The following is an 18,198-nucleotide window of genomic DNA, read 5'->3' on the forward strand; positions in this document are numbered from 1 at the left end:
GCACAGCACAGGAAAGGCAGGGGGAGATTAGAGACCTGAATGCATGGCTAAAGACCTGATGTAAGAAGGAGGGATTTAGGTACTTAGAGCCCTGGGCTGACTTCATTGGAGTACAACCTATATGCTAAAGATGGTTTTCCCCTAAATGGAAAGTCGTCTGCTGTGCTGGGGGAGAGATTTATGCGAAGGCTGGAGACGAGTATTTAAAGCGGAGTTCTACCCACATCTTTGATTTATTTATTTGTTATTAATCTTGCATAATGCATATCAAGCTATTCTTATTCTTCTTAGTCATTAGTGCTGCCTTTATTATATATTTATCTTAAAAAATACCTTAGATTTTTCCTTGTGGATTCCCATCTTGCTTGTGGGCAGGAGAAGCCCACAAGCATATTCTTCTGGGATACAGCACTGCTGTATTCCCAGCTTGCACCGCCCGTTCTCACGCATGCGCAGTAATAGCACAAAGCGGCACTGTAAACTATATAGGTTGCCATCACGAGTTTTGTCGTCAGAAGTGCCCGCCCCATTGTTATGGCAACCTAGCCCTTGGCGCAGCCCACTGACTCCTGGGAAATGATGACACGCATCTCCCTGGAGCAGTAGCGAGCAGAGGAGCTTAGCGAAGTGGCGCCAGGAGTATAGCAACAGGGATTAAAAGGTAAGTAAAAAAAAAATAACAAATTTTCTCCAAATCTCATTTATGTTATTTGCTGCACATTTATGTAAAATTATTTTTATGGGTGGAACTCCGCTTTAAACTAGGATTGAGGGGGAAGGGTGAAATTTAGATTATAATGGGGCAGATAGGTCAAACGGGTCAGCCCCTATTGCTGGGTGGAATAAGGAAAGATGGGGGGAGGGCTATGGCAGATAATATGACGGTTCCCATGTTACAAACAATCATTGGAAATGGTACTGTTTGTACTCAAATAAAAAATATGCAACGTGTCCAAAATGTGACAATGAATTAAAGTGTTTTTTCATCAATGCCAGAAGTCTGGCAAGCAAAATAGGTGAGTTGGAAGCTCCGGTGCACGAGAACTATGATTTAATGGTATTACTGAATCTTGGCTTCATTCTTCACATGACTGGGCTATTAATATTCTTGGCTATGCTATTTCAGAAAGACAGGGTAAAACAGAGGGGTGGTGGTGCCCGTCTCTATGTGAGAAGTGAACAGAAAACGAGTGTGAAAGAGGGCCTAGTTGATGGAGAGTGTGATGGGTCTGAAGCATTATGGGTGGAACTGTACATGGTTGTGCGTCCTACAAAGGTTATCATTGGAGTTTGTTATAGACCTCTCAGTGTTAGAGGAGATGGAGACTAAGATCCTTGCACAGATGGAAAGGGCTGCAAGGGCTGGGACAGCGATAATCATAAGGGGGATATTAACTACCCAAAATTTTACTGGAGTAATGGCACTGCTGGGACAGGTAAAAGGCAAAAATGTTTAAACCTATTACAAGACAACTTTATGGTCCAGTTTGAGGCCCTGACTAGTAATGGTGCTCTGTTAGACCTGGTAATCTCAAACCGTGCAGAGCTTATTACCAACATTCCTATAAAAGAACATCTGGGTATCAGTGACCGTAACATGATTTCATTTAATGTTCGCTGTAAACAACAAGCACATACGGGAAAAACTAAAAACACTTAACTTTAAGAGAGCGAATTTTCAAAGGATGAGAGGTGCTCTCTAAGACTTAGACTGGAAGGGAATATTGGCCTCGACTAACACAGAACAGAAATGTTAATTCTTCAAAAAGACTTGTTAATAAAAATAAAGATGTAGCAGCAATTGATGTATGTCACTCCTTGAGAGACCAGTCTGAACAGGTGCTCAGGGTTATTCCTGATCAGCAGGCCCAGGATTTAGCCGAGTTACAAGTGGCATTATATTTGGCAATAGATGCCATGAGATTCTAGTCTTCAAGCCTCGCGACTTACGCTTGGCTGGTGCATAGGCATAGAATCTTATGGTTGAAAAGTTGGTCAGCCGAAGCATCATGCAAAGCGCCTGGCTAGTTTTCCTTTTCATGGTGAACGGCTGTTTAGAGATGATTTGGATAAATACATCCCAAAAACTTTTTTGTGGAAAAAGTATCCTTTTGCTAGCTAATTTGAAAGAGGAGTAAACCTATTTCATTTAAACAAGCTCCTTCTCCGGTGCCAGGAGCATCTGCTTCCAGGCAGTCAACGGCCTTTGCTGTCAAGTTCAAGAAGAAAACTGAAGCCTCCTTATGAGGGGGCACCCCGCTCGTTCGAGTGGGGCGGAAGACTTCCGCAGTTCTCAAGGGTCTGGCAGGAAGAGTGTCGGAGCCTGCGGCCACATTACCCTGAAAGCGCCCGATCTCGTCTGATCTCAGAGGCTAAGCAGGGTTGGGCCTGGCCAGTAACTGGATGGGAGACTGCCTAGGAATGCCAGGTGCCGTAGGCTGCAGATGGGTGACTTCCTCAATAACTCGAGGGTACAAACCTGAGTTCTGAAAGTCCCCATCTCCTCATATTCTCAGACTCCAAAGGAAAATAAGTCTCTCTTTCAAGCATTGGACCATCTTTTGTCTCAAAAGATTGATCTTAGTGGTTCCCATGCAAGAGCTGGGATTGGGGTCTTATTTAAACCTTTTCACAGTACCAAAACAAAATGAGTATGTCAGACCCATTCTAGATCTCAAAGATCTAAGCCGGTTTCTGAATACCTGCTCTTTCCACGTGGAATCTGATCAGTGGTCTCCATCCTACAAGGCGGAGAACTTCTGGCATCAATAGATATCAGGGATGCATACCTCCTTGTACCTATCTTTCCCGCTCACCAAAAATTTCTAAGTTTCAAGTTAGAAAATCTTCTTCTTCAGTTTGTAGCTCTGCCTTTTCAGTCTAGCTACTGCACCTCGAGTATTTACAAAGGTCTGGCCCCTCCTGTAGACATATTAAGGCCCCAAGGTATAAGGATTATAGCTTACCTAGACAATCTGCTCTTGATAGACCAATCTTAGACCAAAATATGATCTACAGTCAACTACCTGGAATACCAAGGTCGGATTCTCAGCCTAGAGAAATCTTCCTTAAAAAAACTTTCAAGGAGATTGGAATACTTGGGTCTAACTATTCATACAGCCCAGAAAAATTTATTCTTGCCCCAGGCGAAGATCAGTGCCATAAAGGAAACTGATTCAGATGGTCTAAGCAAAGAAAAATCCTATTTTGACTTTGCATGAGGTTGTTGGGAAAGATGGTGGCATCATTCGAGGCCGTTCCTTATGCTCAGTCTCATTTGAGGCTGCTGCAAAACAGAATTTAGTCAGCCTGAAACAAGCAGGTCCAAGCTCTAGATTTCCCAATGTGTCTGTCTCCAGGGTGCACTGGAGCCTCAGTTGTTGGTTGATAACCAAGAATCTGCAGAAGGGAAAATCTTTCCTACCAGCTACCTGGAAGATGGCAACAGCAGATGCCAGCCTTTTGAGTTGGGGAACAGTCCGGGAAGAAGCGACTGTCCAAAGGAAATAGTCCAGATCAAAAATGATCTTGCCCATCAACATTCGAGAGATCCGGACAGCGCGTTTGGCCCTGAGGGCCTGGATGTTTAGGTTATGGAATTTTCCTGTCAGAATCCAATCCGACAATACCAGAGCAGTAGCCTATATCAATCACCAAGGGGGCACAACATGTCGTGCAGCCTAGAGAGCGGGAAATGATATCTTAACTTGGGCAAAAAACAATGTATCTTGCCTATTAGCAGTTTTCATTCTGGGGATAGAAAACTGGCAGGCGGACTACTTGGGTCGCCAGCAGTTGTTGCCGGGAGAATGTTCTCTTCACCCCAATATCTTCCTGGCAATATACCGACAATGGGGGATCCCAGATCTGGATCTGTTTGCGTCCAGGTTCAACAAGAAAATTAACAACTTGACCTTTTTGCATGTCCCTGACCATCCCTGTCTGCCTGTGACCCTGAACCTTTGGCGTGTACTCTGTTGTTCCTGTCTGCTAGTTGCCCTGACCTCTACTGTATCCCCTTACTATCCTTGTCGTTCCAGCCTGCTGCTTCGTTCTCCTGTAGTCTACTGTGAGCATGAGCTGTGAGACCCTAGGGGGCCGCGACCTGGAGCCAGACTGCAGTGAAGTGCATCCTCACCACTGGAGGCTCTGGTGAACACCTGCTGGCTCTTAGACTCTGCGCCCTGGAGAATCTATGCTCCAGCTCCCATTGGGATCTGTGTTAGTGATCCTGTAGACCTGTATCTCCATGGGTACAATCCGCAGCAGTCAGTCCTAAGGTCCACTACCTAGCGGTGCACTTCCGACTCCTACGGAGTGCATCTGTCACCTGGTTTCAGGTGAAATGACAGTGGGACTGTCACTGTCCTAAGTCCCCTTTGGGTGGCAGACAGGGTAGGGTCAGCATGGCTTCAGAAACTGTGTTTCTTCCCTCAAAATCCAGACAATTGCAGCCGGGTCACCTGCGGACTGCGCAGTCCCCATGGACACCCTGACAGCGGTCCTCAATTAGTTTGTTGCCAAGATGGAGGCGGTGCGTGGGAAGAAAGGTACTAAAAAGGCTGCCCCTGCCCCCCTGTCCTCTGGGGAGAGCTCTGATGCAGACTCCGGTCCTGCTGAGGCTGGTGACCCCTGCTCTGTCTTGTCAGACGACGCTGATCAGGACCGTTTGGATAGTGCGGATGAGTCCCGGTCCGGGCGCGACAAAGCGCTTGTTGGAGCACTTATCACAGCTGTGTGTGATACCCTGAAGATTCAGGAGCCAGCGGATCCCTCTGCTGATGTACTGGTCCCTTTTGGATCCCACAAGCCAGCACATTCACCTAAGGTGTTCCCGTATTTGACTTATTTTGACAAGTCCAAATACATGGCGGTGCATTACCCCTTTTTGAGGAAAGCCTTCTCAAAGTGGTCGGCTCCTCCGGTTGTGGACCCCCCAGTATCCAGGTTAAATAAAATAACCACGATTCCAGTTGAGGGGTCTCCTGCATTCAAAGATCCCACGGACAAGAAGGCCGAGGCAGTGGCTCGTTCCTTGTTTACGGTTGGGTCAGCCGTGCGACCTGTACTGGCATCCGCACTGGTGTCGCAGGCACTGACTGAGTGGGCAAAACTTTTGCACTGCGAATTGGGAGAGCAGCAGGCTTCCCCTGTCTGCGTGGAACTAGCTGACTAGTGCAAGGCCTTAAGTAGGTCTGTGACGCGGCCCTGGATACTCTCCCTCTGTTATCCAGGGCTTCAGTGTCAGCTGTGGTGTTGAGGCTCCTAATTTGGCTAAAATGCTGGTCTGCTGAGCAGGCATCCAAAAAAGCCCTGACGGATCTTCCCTTCCTTGGCGACCAGCTCTTTGGAGCCTCATTAGATGACATTATTAAAAATGCCACCGGTGGTAAGAGTACCCTACTCCCACAGGCCAGGAAGGCCGCCCACAAACTGCTTTTTCGTCTGCCCACAAACGGCTTTTTCGTCCGCCCGGAGCTTCAACAAAACGTCCGCATCCCGACAGGATGCCCATGGACGGTCAAAAACGTCCCTGGAACCGCAAGCCTGCGAATGAAAGTGCTACTGCATGAAGGGTCGCCTTCGGGAGTTTGCAGCCCGGTGGTCCTCCCCGGTTATGCGACCAATGGGTCTGCGATCTGATTTTCACAGGCTACAAGATAGTTGTTCTCTCTTGGCCGCCAAACCGCATATATTTCCCCTCCAGCATACCCTTATCCCTGGTTCGGGGGCAGTAAGGGATTTGCTGAATCACGGGGTGATTGTACTGGTTCCGGACTCGGAATGCTTCCAGGGATTCTACTCAAATCTGTGGTTCCCAAGAAGGAAGGGGTATGTCCGCTCTTGGACCTAAAAGCCCTCAATCACTTTGTGAAAGTGCATAGGTTCAGAATGGAATCCGTTCGCTCATTAGTCGCTGCACTCCAAGGGGACTCCCTGGCATCCTTACACATCCAGGATGCATACCTGCACATACCCATATGCCTTCAGCATCAAAAGTTTCTGCGATTTGTAGTCGGAGAAGCCCACTACCAGTTTGTGGCTCTTCCCTTTGGTCTGGCATCAGCCCCCTGAGTCTTTACCAAGGTACTGGCTCCAGTTTTGGCGTTGCTGCGACAATGTGGGATCGCGATCGTGGGATACCTAGACTATCTCCTCCTGAGGGCATCTTCTGCCTCAGAATTAGAGGAGGATGTGGCTATCCCCATGCAGACCCTGCAAGAATTTGGGTGGCTGTTGAGCCTCTAAAAGTCGGTGATTGTGCCGACCCAGCATCTGGAGTACCTAGGCTTGCTGCTGGACTCCAGGGAAGCCAGAGTTTTTCCCCCTTCAAACAAATTACAGACTCTCAGATCCACAGTAAAACTGCTGATGAACCGCAGGTGGTCGTCGCTCCACTTTTGCATATGAATACTGGGGCTCATGGTAGCCTCCTTTTGAGGCAGTACCTTATGCCCAGTTCCACACCAGAGTCCTGCAGAAGGAGATTTTGACAAAATGGGACAAATCTCAGTTATCCCTGGATCGACAGATCCAGGTGAGCCAGTCAGTCAGAGACTCACTGATTTGGTGGTTGAGATCTCCAGTGATTTCAGTTAGAAAAATCGTTCCTTCCTCTGAAATGGACGGTGATCACAACGGACGCCAATCTATCCGGCTGGGGTGGAGAGATGAGGGTTCAGTCGGCTCAGGGCCTCTGGTCGACGGAAGAATCAGAGTTGCCGATCAGTCTGCTCGAATTGAGAGTGATCAGGCTGTGCCCCTACACATGGTCGATGAGACTTCAAGGGCGTCCGATCAGGATACTGTCAGACAACGCCACGGCAGTGGCATATGTCAATCACCAAGGGGGAACAAGAAGCTCAGCCGCTGCACGGGAGGTTGCTCACATACTTTGGTGGGCAGAGCGGCACGTACCGGCCCTGTCGGCCATTTACATCCCAGGAGTGGAGAACTGGCAGGCGGACTATCTGAGTCGACAGATGCTGGACCCAGGAGAATGGGCTTTGCATCTGGAGATATTCAGGTTGCTGTGCCTGAAGTGGGGCACACCAGACGTGGATCTACTGGCCTCCCGTCTCAATCGGAGGCTGCCAAGATTAGTTTCCAGTACAAGAGATCCGTGGGCCGACGCATCGGACGCGCTGGTGGCTCCACGGGATCAGTACCAGCTGATCTATGCCTTTCCTCCACTGAAACTGTTGCCACATTTGCTTTGCAGAGTGGAAGCCGAGGGGATCCCAGTGATCCTGGTTGGCCTCAGCATCCTTGGTACACAAATCTGGTGCGTCTGGTGGCAGACGCTCCCTGGCGACTGCCATTGCGAGAGGACGTTCTGTCTCGAGGTCCGATTCTCCATCCTGCTTTACCATCACTGGCTTTAACGGCATGGCTATTGAGAGCCAGGTGTTGAGGAACCAGGGTCTGTCGGACTCGATGATTCCAACTATGTTGAGAGCATGGAAATCTTCTTCTCGGAAGCTATACCATCGTACCTGGAAGGCCTACATCTCCATGTGTGAGGAGAAAGGATGGCATCCGCGTTTTTTCCATATCTAGGATCCTGCTGTTTCTCGAGCAAGGAGTAGACCAGAGATTGACATTGAGCACCATCAAAGGGCAAATTTCAGCCTTAGCTGTCTTTTTTTTCAACGACCCCTGGCATCGCACTCCTTAGTGAGTACCTTCGTTCAGAGGGTGCGACATGTAGTCCCTCCGGTGCGTCCACCGTTGCCCCCATGGGATTTAAACCTGGTGTTGGCGCTTCAAACAAAACATCAGGGAGATTCCCCTGTTGGCCCTTTCCCAGAAAGTAGTCTTTCTAGTGGCCATCACATCGGCCAGGAGGGTTTCGGAACTGCCGTCCTTGTCCTGCAAGTCGCCCTATCTGGTTATCCACAGGTATAAGGTGGTGTTGCGTCTGCCCCAAGGAGGAGGTCCTTCACGCTCTTGACGTGGTTAGGGCTCTGAAGGTGCATTTGTCTTCCATGGCTCCTTTTTGGAAGTCCTACTCACTGTTTGTTTGTTTTGGTGGCTGGTCCAAAGAAAGGCATGGCAGTCTCGTCGGCCACCATTTCCAGGTGGATCAGATAGAGTGTAGTACAAGCCTACGTCTTGAAGGGGCAAGTGCCCCCCTTTCCGGTCATGGCCCGCTCCACGGGCAATTGAACGTCTTGGGCCTTCCAACACCAAGCCTTGGTCGCTCAGGTGTGTAAAGCGGCGACCTAGTCGTCTGTCCACACGTTTACCAAGTTCTACAAGGTAGACGTCAGTGCATCGGCTGATGCCTGTTTTGGCCACAAAGTTTTGCAGACGGCCATGTAGTTGCAATTGAATATGCAATGGATATTTTTTTCCTGTTTTTTTGATAAAAACACAGTACTGTTATGTTAATGCACTGTTGCATTACTTCCGAAGTTTTGGTGCGGTCTTGGGGATAACTCCTGTTGAGGATGCCCTGTTTTTTTGTGGTGGTTTTACATGCATTGCTGTTTTTCGTGGGTATAGTTTCACTAGTTCCCACTTGCCATGGTGGATGAAGTTTTTATGCTGTTTTTCCCACCCCTTGTTTTGGCACTGCTTGCGGACGTCCCATTTGTTACAGAGAGGAGCTGTGTGGGTCGGTGAATAGAAGAGAAAATAGGATTTTTTGTACTCACCATAAAATCCCTTTCTCTGTAATTCACCGACCGACACAGCACCCACCCCTCCTTTTATCTTTGTTATACTGCTTGTTGACGTATTGATGCTGCTTCGCAGGATGGGGGATTTTAGCCTGAGGGACCGCCCCCCTGGGCGGAACTAAGAGTTCTGAGTGTTGTGTTACAACTATGCCTAGTATTCTCCTAGTGATAAGGCTGACAACCCATTTGTTACAGAGAGGAGCTGAGTCGGTTGGTGAATTACAGAGAAAAGGATTTTACGGTGAGTACAAAAAATCCTATTTTTTTTTTCCTAACGGCTTACCTGTAAAATCCTTTTCTTTGAAGTACATTACGGGACACAGAGGTCCCTCCCCTCTTTCTGGTATACACGTGTATTGCTTTGCTAAAAAAACTGAGGTACTCCCAGTAGTGGGAGGGGTTATATAGGGAGTGAACTTCCTGTCTTGGGGCGTGCCGGTGTCCATCACCTGAACATGGCCTATAACCCACATAGTAATTACTATGGCTTTGTATCCCGTGATGTACTTCAAAGAAAAGGATTTTACAGATAAGCTGTTATAAAAAATCTTATTTTTTCGGATCCTCAGAGTTTTTTGCCATGAGGGGAACATGTTGAACTTCCAGCGAGCAGTGTGAAAGCAATAACACCAAATTCAGCACGCCTGCTCCCCATTCACACCCGAGGCCTTGTAATACTAACGAGTCACATGACACCGGTGGGGGGAAAATTGCTAATTGGGCCCAATTTGGACATTTTCACTTAGGGTTGTACTCACTCTTGTTGCCATCAGCTCAGACAATAATGACTGTGTGTTGAGTTATTTTGGGGGGCTGCAAATTTACACTGTTATACAAGCTGTACACTCACTACTTTACATTATAGCAAAGTGTAATTTCTTCAGTGTTGGCACATGAAAGAGATAATAAAATATTTACACTTTTGTGAGATACTGTGTGTAATAAAAAAAAAATATATATATGTATGTATGTATGTATGTATGTGTATATGTGTATATGTATGTTTTAACCCCTTCAAGACTACAGTGTGTGTGTGTGTGTGTGTGTGTGTGTGTGTGTGTGTGTATATATATATATATATATATATATATATATATATATATATATATATACACACACAGTGGTGTGAAAAAGTGTAAAGTTTGCCCCCTTCCTCATTTCCTGTTCATATATATATATATATATATATATATATATATATATATATATATATATACATTGTGGTTTTGAAGCAGTTTACCGGGGCTATGGATGGAGCTGTCGGCCATGACCCTGGTATTAAAATTTTCAGCTGGCAATTCTCTTTTCACTAAAAGTCATCTGAGCGGCTAATTAGCTGCTGGATCAATTTTTAGGAGCAGCAGGTGGGGGTTTTAATTTTTTGATCTGATGCTTTCAAGGGTAAAGGAGAGATGTCCATATATCTCCAGATGTCTCCATAAGGAGGACCTGTCATGCGTTATTGATATCACAAAGGATGGTTAAATTTCTCACGATGGCAATAAAAGTGTAAAAAAAAATTAAAAAAAATGATTTATACATTTTAAAGCGCCCCTGTGCTTGTTCAGAGGTGAATGCATGCATAGGCTGTGCACGCATGTGTAAATGGTGTTTATATCATACAAGTGAGGTATTGCTACAAACGTTAGAGTGCAAGCAATAATTCTAGCTCTTCTGTAACTCTAAACTGTTACCCTGAAAAAAAAAAAAAAATGTAAAGTGTTGCCTATGGAGATTTTTAAGTATCGTACTTTGTCTCCAATCCACGAGCATGCACAATTTTTAAAATGTGACATGTTGGATATTATTTAAATTCATTAACCTCCAATGAGTGCAAGTTCCACTTTAGGTTGGAACCCTGCTTTAAGTAGCTGCTTTCCGAGTGTGCATTTGTACTATATATTTGGGTATCGTGGGGTTTGGATTCGTCCAAGGCACAGAGCTGTGTTTTTAGGTGGGCGTTCAAAACATCTTAATTAGAGTGTGTGTGTGTGTGTATGTATGTGTGTGTGTGTGTGTGTGTGTGTGTATGTATGTGTGTATATATATATATATATATATATATATATATATATATATAATATATTATGTTAAGTGATTTTCAATCCTCAAATAAATAAGTCACTTACTGGTCTGCAACCCATAATCCTTTTTTTTTTTTATTTTTTTTCCAGGAGGAAATGGTTATATAAATGATTACCCAATGGGACGCTTCCTTCGTGATGCCAAACTGTATGAGATAGGTGCAGGTACTAGTGAGGTACGGAGACTTGTCATAGGCAGAGCCTTCAATGCATTTTACAAATAAACAGATACCTCTGTGAAGTTTCTAATCTGTCTTCTGGTGGCAGAAAAGAACTTTTAAACTGAACACTCTAAAAATCATGAATCTGTCAGGAAGGAATCCAGTACACTCCCTCTACATACAGATTCAAGAAGACCCTACAAAGAGAAGTTGCTATTTTTTTCCCTTACCAGGAGTGAATGAGGTTCCTACTGTGGATGCACAAAAATCATATGGACATGTAATCTTATGGAAAAGATTGTAAAATTTTGAAATAAAGTATTTTTTAACATCTGTGTTCATGAGATTGTCAAAATAGTCTGTTTTAGGAAGTTGCGTGTGTGGTGTTTTTTTTTTTTGCCTGTTCACACATGTCAATACCACGTGTTTGGGGCATTTACTTTGCATTTTTAAAGCCTCATAAAGGCCCTTCAATGCCTACCACAAATATTCCAATGGCACCACACAGTGCTATGTTGAAAATTAAGTGGCATGTTACTTTCATGAGGAATTGACCCTTTTCAGCTGCCTCCATTGATTTCAGTGGTAATGCTCTGTAACAACACTTTAACAGCACCTATGAAGCATTTATGATGTGTTACCTGGGCATTGGGAGAGAGGCAATGGAGATTCCTGGTTCAGTGGTATCCCAGAATGCACTGGTTGTGCAGAGCAGCTGTATGGTTAACACCATGTGCTTCTGTGTGCAGGCAAATTCATCAACCAGCCAGCAATACTGACCGTGCCAGGCAACAGCAGAGGTACTGAGCATTATTGCTCATTATTGTTTAACTAACATTAAAGGGGGAAAAAAACACACACACACACCCAAATAGAAAAATATGCACTATCTATACCCACAGTTGATCCAGAGGAAGGCAAAAAAAAATCCCCAATAAAGCATAATCCAAAACAGATATGTCTACTTTACCTACAAAATATCCAGTAGAAGTATCCCGAACCAACTCTTGAAGCAGTTTGCATATTTGGAGATTAAATCTCCCCCCCGTCCTCTGTGATGACCTTAAAGCAATCTTTTGAAGAGCAAGGGCCACTTAAGCGACTTGGTAACCAGTCACTGGCCACAATGAGCAGAGTGGGCAGATGACAGGTCCGTGTCTAGTCTGTATAAGCAGTGCGGACATGGACGCAGCCCACTCTACATAATGGGCTCTCCGATCTGCCCAGATGCAGGTAACCCACAGGTGCACTGCGCTATACCTGCAGATCAGTTTGAAAGCAGCCCGGTAACACCTGCAGAAGAAATATACCCATATATACACTGATTTTAGTAATAAACATACCCTTTTAATATCCATTTTTCCATTGAGGTATCACCGGCTTTTTCTGTCTCGGCCAGAGTGCATTTGGTATCACTCTGCCTGTGACAGGAGAGCTGTACAGGAAGCATCGGCTTATGTGGCTCTGCTCTGTAGCCGCTTGCTTCCTTCACAACACTAATGCTCTGGGGTCGGTAACTCCGTGATCTGGGCTTGCCATCCCATAGCGGGAGATCGTGGGCCACATCAGAAGGCTCCTTGGGCTTCATGTGGTCGAGCACCCCTGCCTTTAGAGTTCACCTTTTGTAACCTGTTACACCCATATTCAGGGTGTAACATATTACAAATGGACTGGCCCCGGCTCCCTGATCTGACCGCTCGTGGGGATTTTTGCTTTCCCACGAGCCGCCTGGTCGCGTCATCTACTTACATTGTTCTGTGAATAGAAAACTACAAGCTTGGGCAGCCTTTGCGGCTGTCAGCTTGTAGTTTTCAATGAACTACAATGGCACTGTGAGCACTGCGGTAGTTTGAGTCTACCTGTCAGTATGCATCGGACACTGATAGGTCTGCAGGAGACCTGCAAAGCATTAGCGATCTGCTGATTGCTAGGGCAATGCTTTACCGGCTCCTAAAACAAAAAAATAATAAATTCACTTCTTTTTTTTTTCTTTTTTTTTTTTTTTTTACCTGCAATAAAAATGTCCATTTATAATTTTTTGGAAAATGTTAACTTATCCTTTTAAGGTGAATAACTCTACACCAAGTTCACTATATGGACCACTTATGTATTTATACATGTTAATCATATTGCCTCTTATAAATAAAGTCAGTTTCTCTAATCTCCTCATAGCTGAGCTCCTCCATGTCTCTTATCAGTTTGATTGCTCTTCTCTGCACTTTCTCCAGTTCCCCGATATCCTTTTTGTGAACTGGTGCCTGAAACTGAATTCTAGATGCGATGGGGGAGGTCTTTTACAAATTGTGAAAGCTGTGGAAAAATAACTTCAGAATTTTAGAGTACAGTAAAACCTTGGATTGTGCACAGCTTTACCCCGGATGCCTGCATACTTGGATGTGCCCGCTTTAATCATCAACCATGTGAGTTTGCTAAATGTTGTACCTTCACTAAATGTAACCATATTGCTACATGTAATGTAATCCATATTGCTACAAGAGAGGCGCCTCTCTTCTTTTATACTCAGCTGTGATGTGACGCTGCTTGTATATCAAGTCAAAATGTATTTTAAAATGTTGCTAGTCTTGCAAAATGCCCTCAAATTAAGTTACACTCAGACCAAGCTTTTGCTGTAATCTGGAGATACTAGGAAACGGCAAGCCCAAAAGATATTGGATCGGGTCTAGAGGGAGAGTAGTTTCAAAGAGTTCTTGTAGATGGGTTTGGATAGAGGACTAAAAGGCTGAATCTTGGGAAATTCCCAGAAGATGTGGAAATGGGAGGCAATATCACTCCAGCACACTCAAGAAGCTTTAGGATCGTATCTATGTAAGATTTCCGGGGTCCTATACCAAAAAAGTAGTATCTTATAGGTTGTCTCCCTCTGCTCCATACACCTTGAAGACCTGGAAGTGGTCTCCCAAATCTTCTGCCACTGAGTGAGTTGGATAGGCCGTTTTAATAATCTGGGACCATTTCTGCATGTAGGGGTGAAATGTGTGAGCGTGTGAAGAGGTTTCATGCAAGTATCTAGATATCTGAAATAAGATGGGCTTGGTATGGGCCCTGGGAACACAATAGTTCAAATGAGGTGGGTTTATCTAAAGTCAAGGTAGAGGATTTAGAGGAAAAATGTTTGAATTGGAGATGAGAGTAAAATAAATGCTTAGAAATCTTATATTTACGCTGTAGTTCGTTAAAGGGTAAAAGTGTGTGGGTAAGTGGGTGTACAAGATTTCTGAGCTGGAAAATTCCTGCTTGTGTCCATGGGAGCATTTGAGTATAAGGCTATCTGGGACATCGGGGTTGAATAATACATTTAATAGAGGCGGACACGTAGAAGAGAGGGAGAATTGGCGTGAGCACTTCTTCCATATGAAAAGAGTGAATAACACCGGGTGTAAGCACAGTCTTCGGAGTTCAGTCATAGAGGTCTCTAAGTTTGTCCAAACCATAGAACAGAGGTGGACTGGTCTAGTAATACTCATTTCAATCTCTGACCAAATGCTGGATGTCATTCGAGAAGACCAAGTGATAACCGGCTTGAGGTGGGAGGCAAAGAAATATGTAATAAGGTCTGGGGCCCCCAATCTGCCCCTAGATCTAGGTGCCAATACCACTGAGCTGGCTATTCTGTGGGCCTTATAGTGCCAGATAAAATTAAGGAAAGACCTCTTAGTGGTTTTGAGCTGTGACCTGTCACGGAAGAGTGGGGGGAAGTTGGCCTGATAGTGCTGAGTATGAAGGCGTGAGATGTATCCCCAGGTATTTTAAGAGAGTTTGACCACCAGTGGTAGGAGTAGTTTTGCTGTAGGGTGACAAGATCCGAAGTTGGGATGAGTATTGATAGGGCCTCTGTTTTGTTTGTGTTGATTTTATACCCTGAAAGGAGGCTAAAGTCTTTAAGCAAGGCATGTAAACTTGGGAGAGAGGTGTGAGGTCTGGTCAGAGTCAATAGAATATAGTTTGCAAACAATGATAGTTTGTATTCGTTATGATGCAGGGAAACCCCCCGAATGTCAGGGTGGATGCGGATGGCTGCGGCTAAGGGTTCTAGACAAAGGATAAAAAGTAAAGGGGATAGTGGGCATCCCTGTCTGGTACCATTACTCAGAGAAAAGGAAAGGGATAAATAGGAAGACAATTGGACTTGGGAGGAGGGTCGGGAATATAGAGCATGCAGCGCTGCCATAAAGGGGCCGCTGAAACCATAATTGGAAAGTGTGGCAAACAAAGGGCCAACTGAGCCTATCAAAGGCTCTCTGCGCATCAAGGCTCAGTATTAGAGCTGAACGATTCGTTCTGTTCAACAAATCTATAAGATCTATGGTGCGTCTTGCGTGGACGCCTGCGTGTCTGGCAGTTACAAAGCCTACTTGGTCTTTATGCACTAGTCTAGGTATCAATTGTGAGAGGTGATTTGCCAGGATTTTTGTAAATATCTTGTAATCAGAGTTAAGTAAAGCAATGGGCCTATAGTTGTCAGGGAGGGAGGGGTCTTTACCAGGTTTCGGAATTGGGGAGATATGCACATGAAGGAATTGAGGGTGGGGGACAGTATCGTGAAGTAGGGAGGTAAAAAGAGAAAGTAAATGTGGGCTTAAAATTGGCAAAAAGGTTTTATAGTATGAGTAAGGCAGAAAAAAAACTAAGAAAAAAAAAAGAGAAAAAAGAAAAACTGTGCTGTATTCAAAAAGAAGCCTGGGAGGCCAATTGCCTCCAGGAAACCCAGATCTAAGCCTGGGATTGTAAAAGGGAGCGTGAGGGCCGCCAGAAATGGAGAGGACGGTCCCCCATCGCTTTCCGATGCATCGAGGCCTGGACCCCAAACAAAAAAAAACTGTGGTAACAAACAGATTCTTGGGCCAGGGTGCCATTTAAAACAGGCAATACACCCCACGGGCAAGGGGCGACCAAGCCCACTCAAAAAGAGAGGGCTAGACAGGAACACCAAAAAAGGAAAAAAAATGGTAACCAAGGCTATAGCCTTGTGTATGTAGCTTCAGGTCGGGAATCTGGAAAAAGGGCGCCTCTGTGGTGTGAGGTTAGATTTAGACATTTTCTGTCGCACTGGGGTCCAGATGCGGCCTGGAGCTGTCGGTGGTTTTAAGAGTAGCAGGAAGCGACACAGGATCTTCATCGGGGAGATGCGGCAGGCCTATGTTACATAGGAAGTTGTCACTTTCATGAAGGTCACGTAAAGAGTACTGTATGCCTTCACGAGATGCAGAGAGACGAAATGGGAATCCCCACCGATACATGACCTTGTGGGTCTGAAGATGAAGCGTCAGCGGGCGTAGATTCCTTTGTCTCGTTAGGGTGATAGGCGAGAGATCGTTAAAGATCTGGATCTTGGATCCTTTAAAGTCCAGCCTAGATTGGTTGCGGGTGGCAATAGTGAGTGCCTCTTTGCAGTCGTAGTAGTGAAATCTGACAATCACATCCCTCGGGTTGGCTCCATTCGGTGGTTTAGGGGCAAGGGATCTGTGGGCTCTGTCTAGGCGCCAGTCAATGTCAGGGATGTTGGGGGCCACCACATTAAACAAGCTTAAAAGATAGGAACGGAGGTCTCTGTCTTCCACTACTTCAGGAATACCTCTGATTCGCAAGTTCTGTCTGCGTTCCCTATTTTCGAGGTCCTCCTGTTGTGCTTGGAGCTGTGTGATTGAGTGTTTCATGGTGGAGTTGTCCTCTTCAAGGACCTGGACATACTGTACAAGCTCATCGAATTTAGATTCCAAGGTGTCTGTGCGTTCTCCCAGTTGGCCAATTTCTCTCCTCAGTTCTTTGGCAAGTTTACCAACCTCTTGAGCAATGTTATGTGTAATGGCCTGAAGTAGCGATTGACGTTTGGCATCAAGTATGTCAGCCGTCAATGGGGGAGGTGACCCCTGTATATGTGTAGGAACAGTATAAAAGAGTGTACCTGTCACAGGCTCTGAGCGTTCCGGAGGGTTCGGCTCTACACTCTGGCTATTTGAGGTTGCGGAAGAGGGTCTGTGGACGTAGCGATCCATGGTGGAGGGGACCCGATGTTGAAGTACTGCGGCGTAGGTCTGTCTTTGGTCTCCAATCTTGCCCATGGGGTGTGCACCCGTTTCAGGAGTCTGAGGAGGTAACCCCCGGGGGTAGCAGTGCATCTGATCAATCAACGGGAGTTCTGGGAAGGCGGCGGGGGACAGAGCAATGGGTTCACTCGTCTGTCATCCCCAGAAGCCGCACACGTACCCAATTTAAGAAAATGATCTGTCCATTACTGGGGGGGGTGGTCGTGGCCTGGCTGGTTAGAGTGGTCTGATCTCCAGGGGTGTCTTACCAGTTATAAAGAATGCAGGAGAGTACCAATGTGGCTGCTGTATACTGGGTTAATACTCTTTCTGCAGGTTGCTAAGGGGGAGCGCTAGTGGAGAATACAGGCAACTAGTAGCAGAAGAATGGCTTGAGGTGGGTATATTGAGGTAGAGTAATGTCCAAGTCAGTCTGAGGACCCTGGATTCAGTGTTAGTGCTGATCTGGGTGTAGCAAGATGGCTGTCGTATACTAGGCCTGAGTTGGCACACCTTCTGCAGGCCTTTGAGGGGAAGGATCTGTGGGTGATATGGGTGGTGAACGGCAGGGAGAGACAGGCTCCAGGGGTTGTGGAATATCCAGGCTTGCCCAGGGGACCCGAATTACGATTGTACTCCACGGCCAGGTGTAGCAAGATGGCTGCCGTTTCCTATGCTAGACCGGAGCCACGGCCTGTCCTCTGGGTGGCCGCGGGTGTTGTCTCCGCACAGCCCAGGCCTCTCCGGGGAGTAATCCGCCCTGGTATGGGTGGGCTGGTTGCCTTCTGTTCCCCCGATTGCGGAACTCAAGCCTGGGGACGTCCTAGGCCCTATAGGCCGCAAGATGGCAGCGGGCTTCTGCTGTGTGGGGCCGGCCGCAGCTCGGGATCGGCCGGTCAGGCTCCACATTTTCCCCTGGAGCTGATGAGGAAGAGACCCGGCAGTAGATGTGGAGAGTTTGGTGGCTCACCTGGGTCTCCCTCCTGACGGATGGCAATGAATCCTGGAAGGGACAACGGAGCTCTCCAAAAACACGTCTGTTCCCCTCAACTTCTGGACACGCCCCCCCCCCCGTAATTTGTTTTTATTTATAGTTTTGATGCACCTTCCGTTTTCACCATTTCACAAAAGGGCACAATTTAAAAACATCAAATATTTATTAACTCAATACAGTTTTAACTTCTTTATTTAGCAGGAATTTTGTACATTGTACTATGTATGTTTT

At 46.1% G+C, this 18,198-nt stretch overlaps 1 protein-coding gene and 1 pseudogene across 1 annotated transcript in view; both read left to right on the forward strand.

The window, feature by feature from the left end:
• Nucleotides 1–11,270, forward strand: part of IVD (isovaleryl-CoA dehydrogenase) — a 70,373-nt gene extending 59,103 nt beyond the window's left edge. Inside the window, exon 12 of the mRNA XM_077464882.1 lies at nt 10,859–11,270. Coding sequence (XP_077321008.1) covers nt 10,859–10,992 — 134 coding nt within the window. The 3' untranslated portion in view covers nt 10,993–11,270. The remainder of the gene's footprint in view (nt 1–10,858) is intronic.
• LOC143947715 (5S ribosomal RNA) lies at nt 2,322–2,440 on the forward strand (annotated as a pseudogene).
• Nucleotides 11,271–18,198: the final 6,928 nt, after the last annotated feature.

The sequence above is a fragment of the Lithobates pipiens genome, unplaced genomic scaffold (assembly GCF_037356315.1).
Source record: "Lithobates pipiens isolate NorthernLeopardFrog02 unplaced genomic scaffold, aLitPip1_a1.2 Scaffold_30, whole genome shotgun sequence".
NCBI classification, from domain to species: domain Eukaryota; kingdom Metazoa; phylum Chordata; class Amphibia; order Anura; family Ranidae; genus Lithobates; species Lithobates pipiens.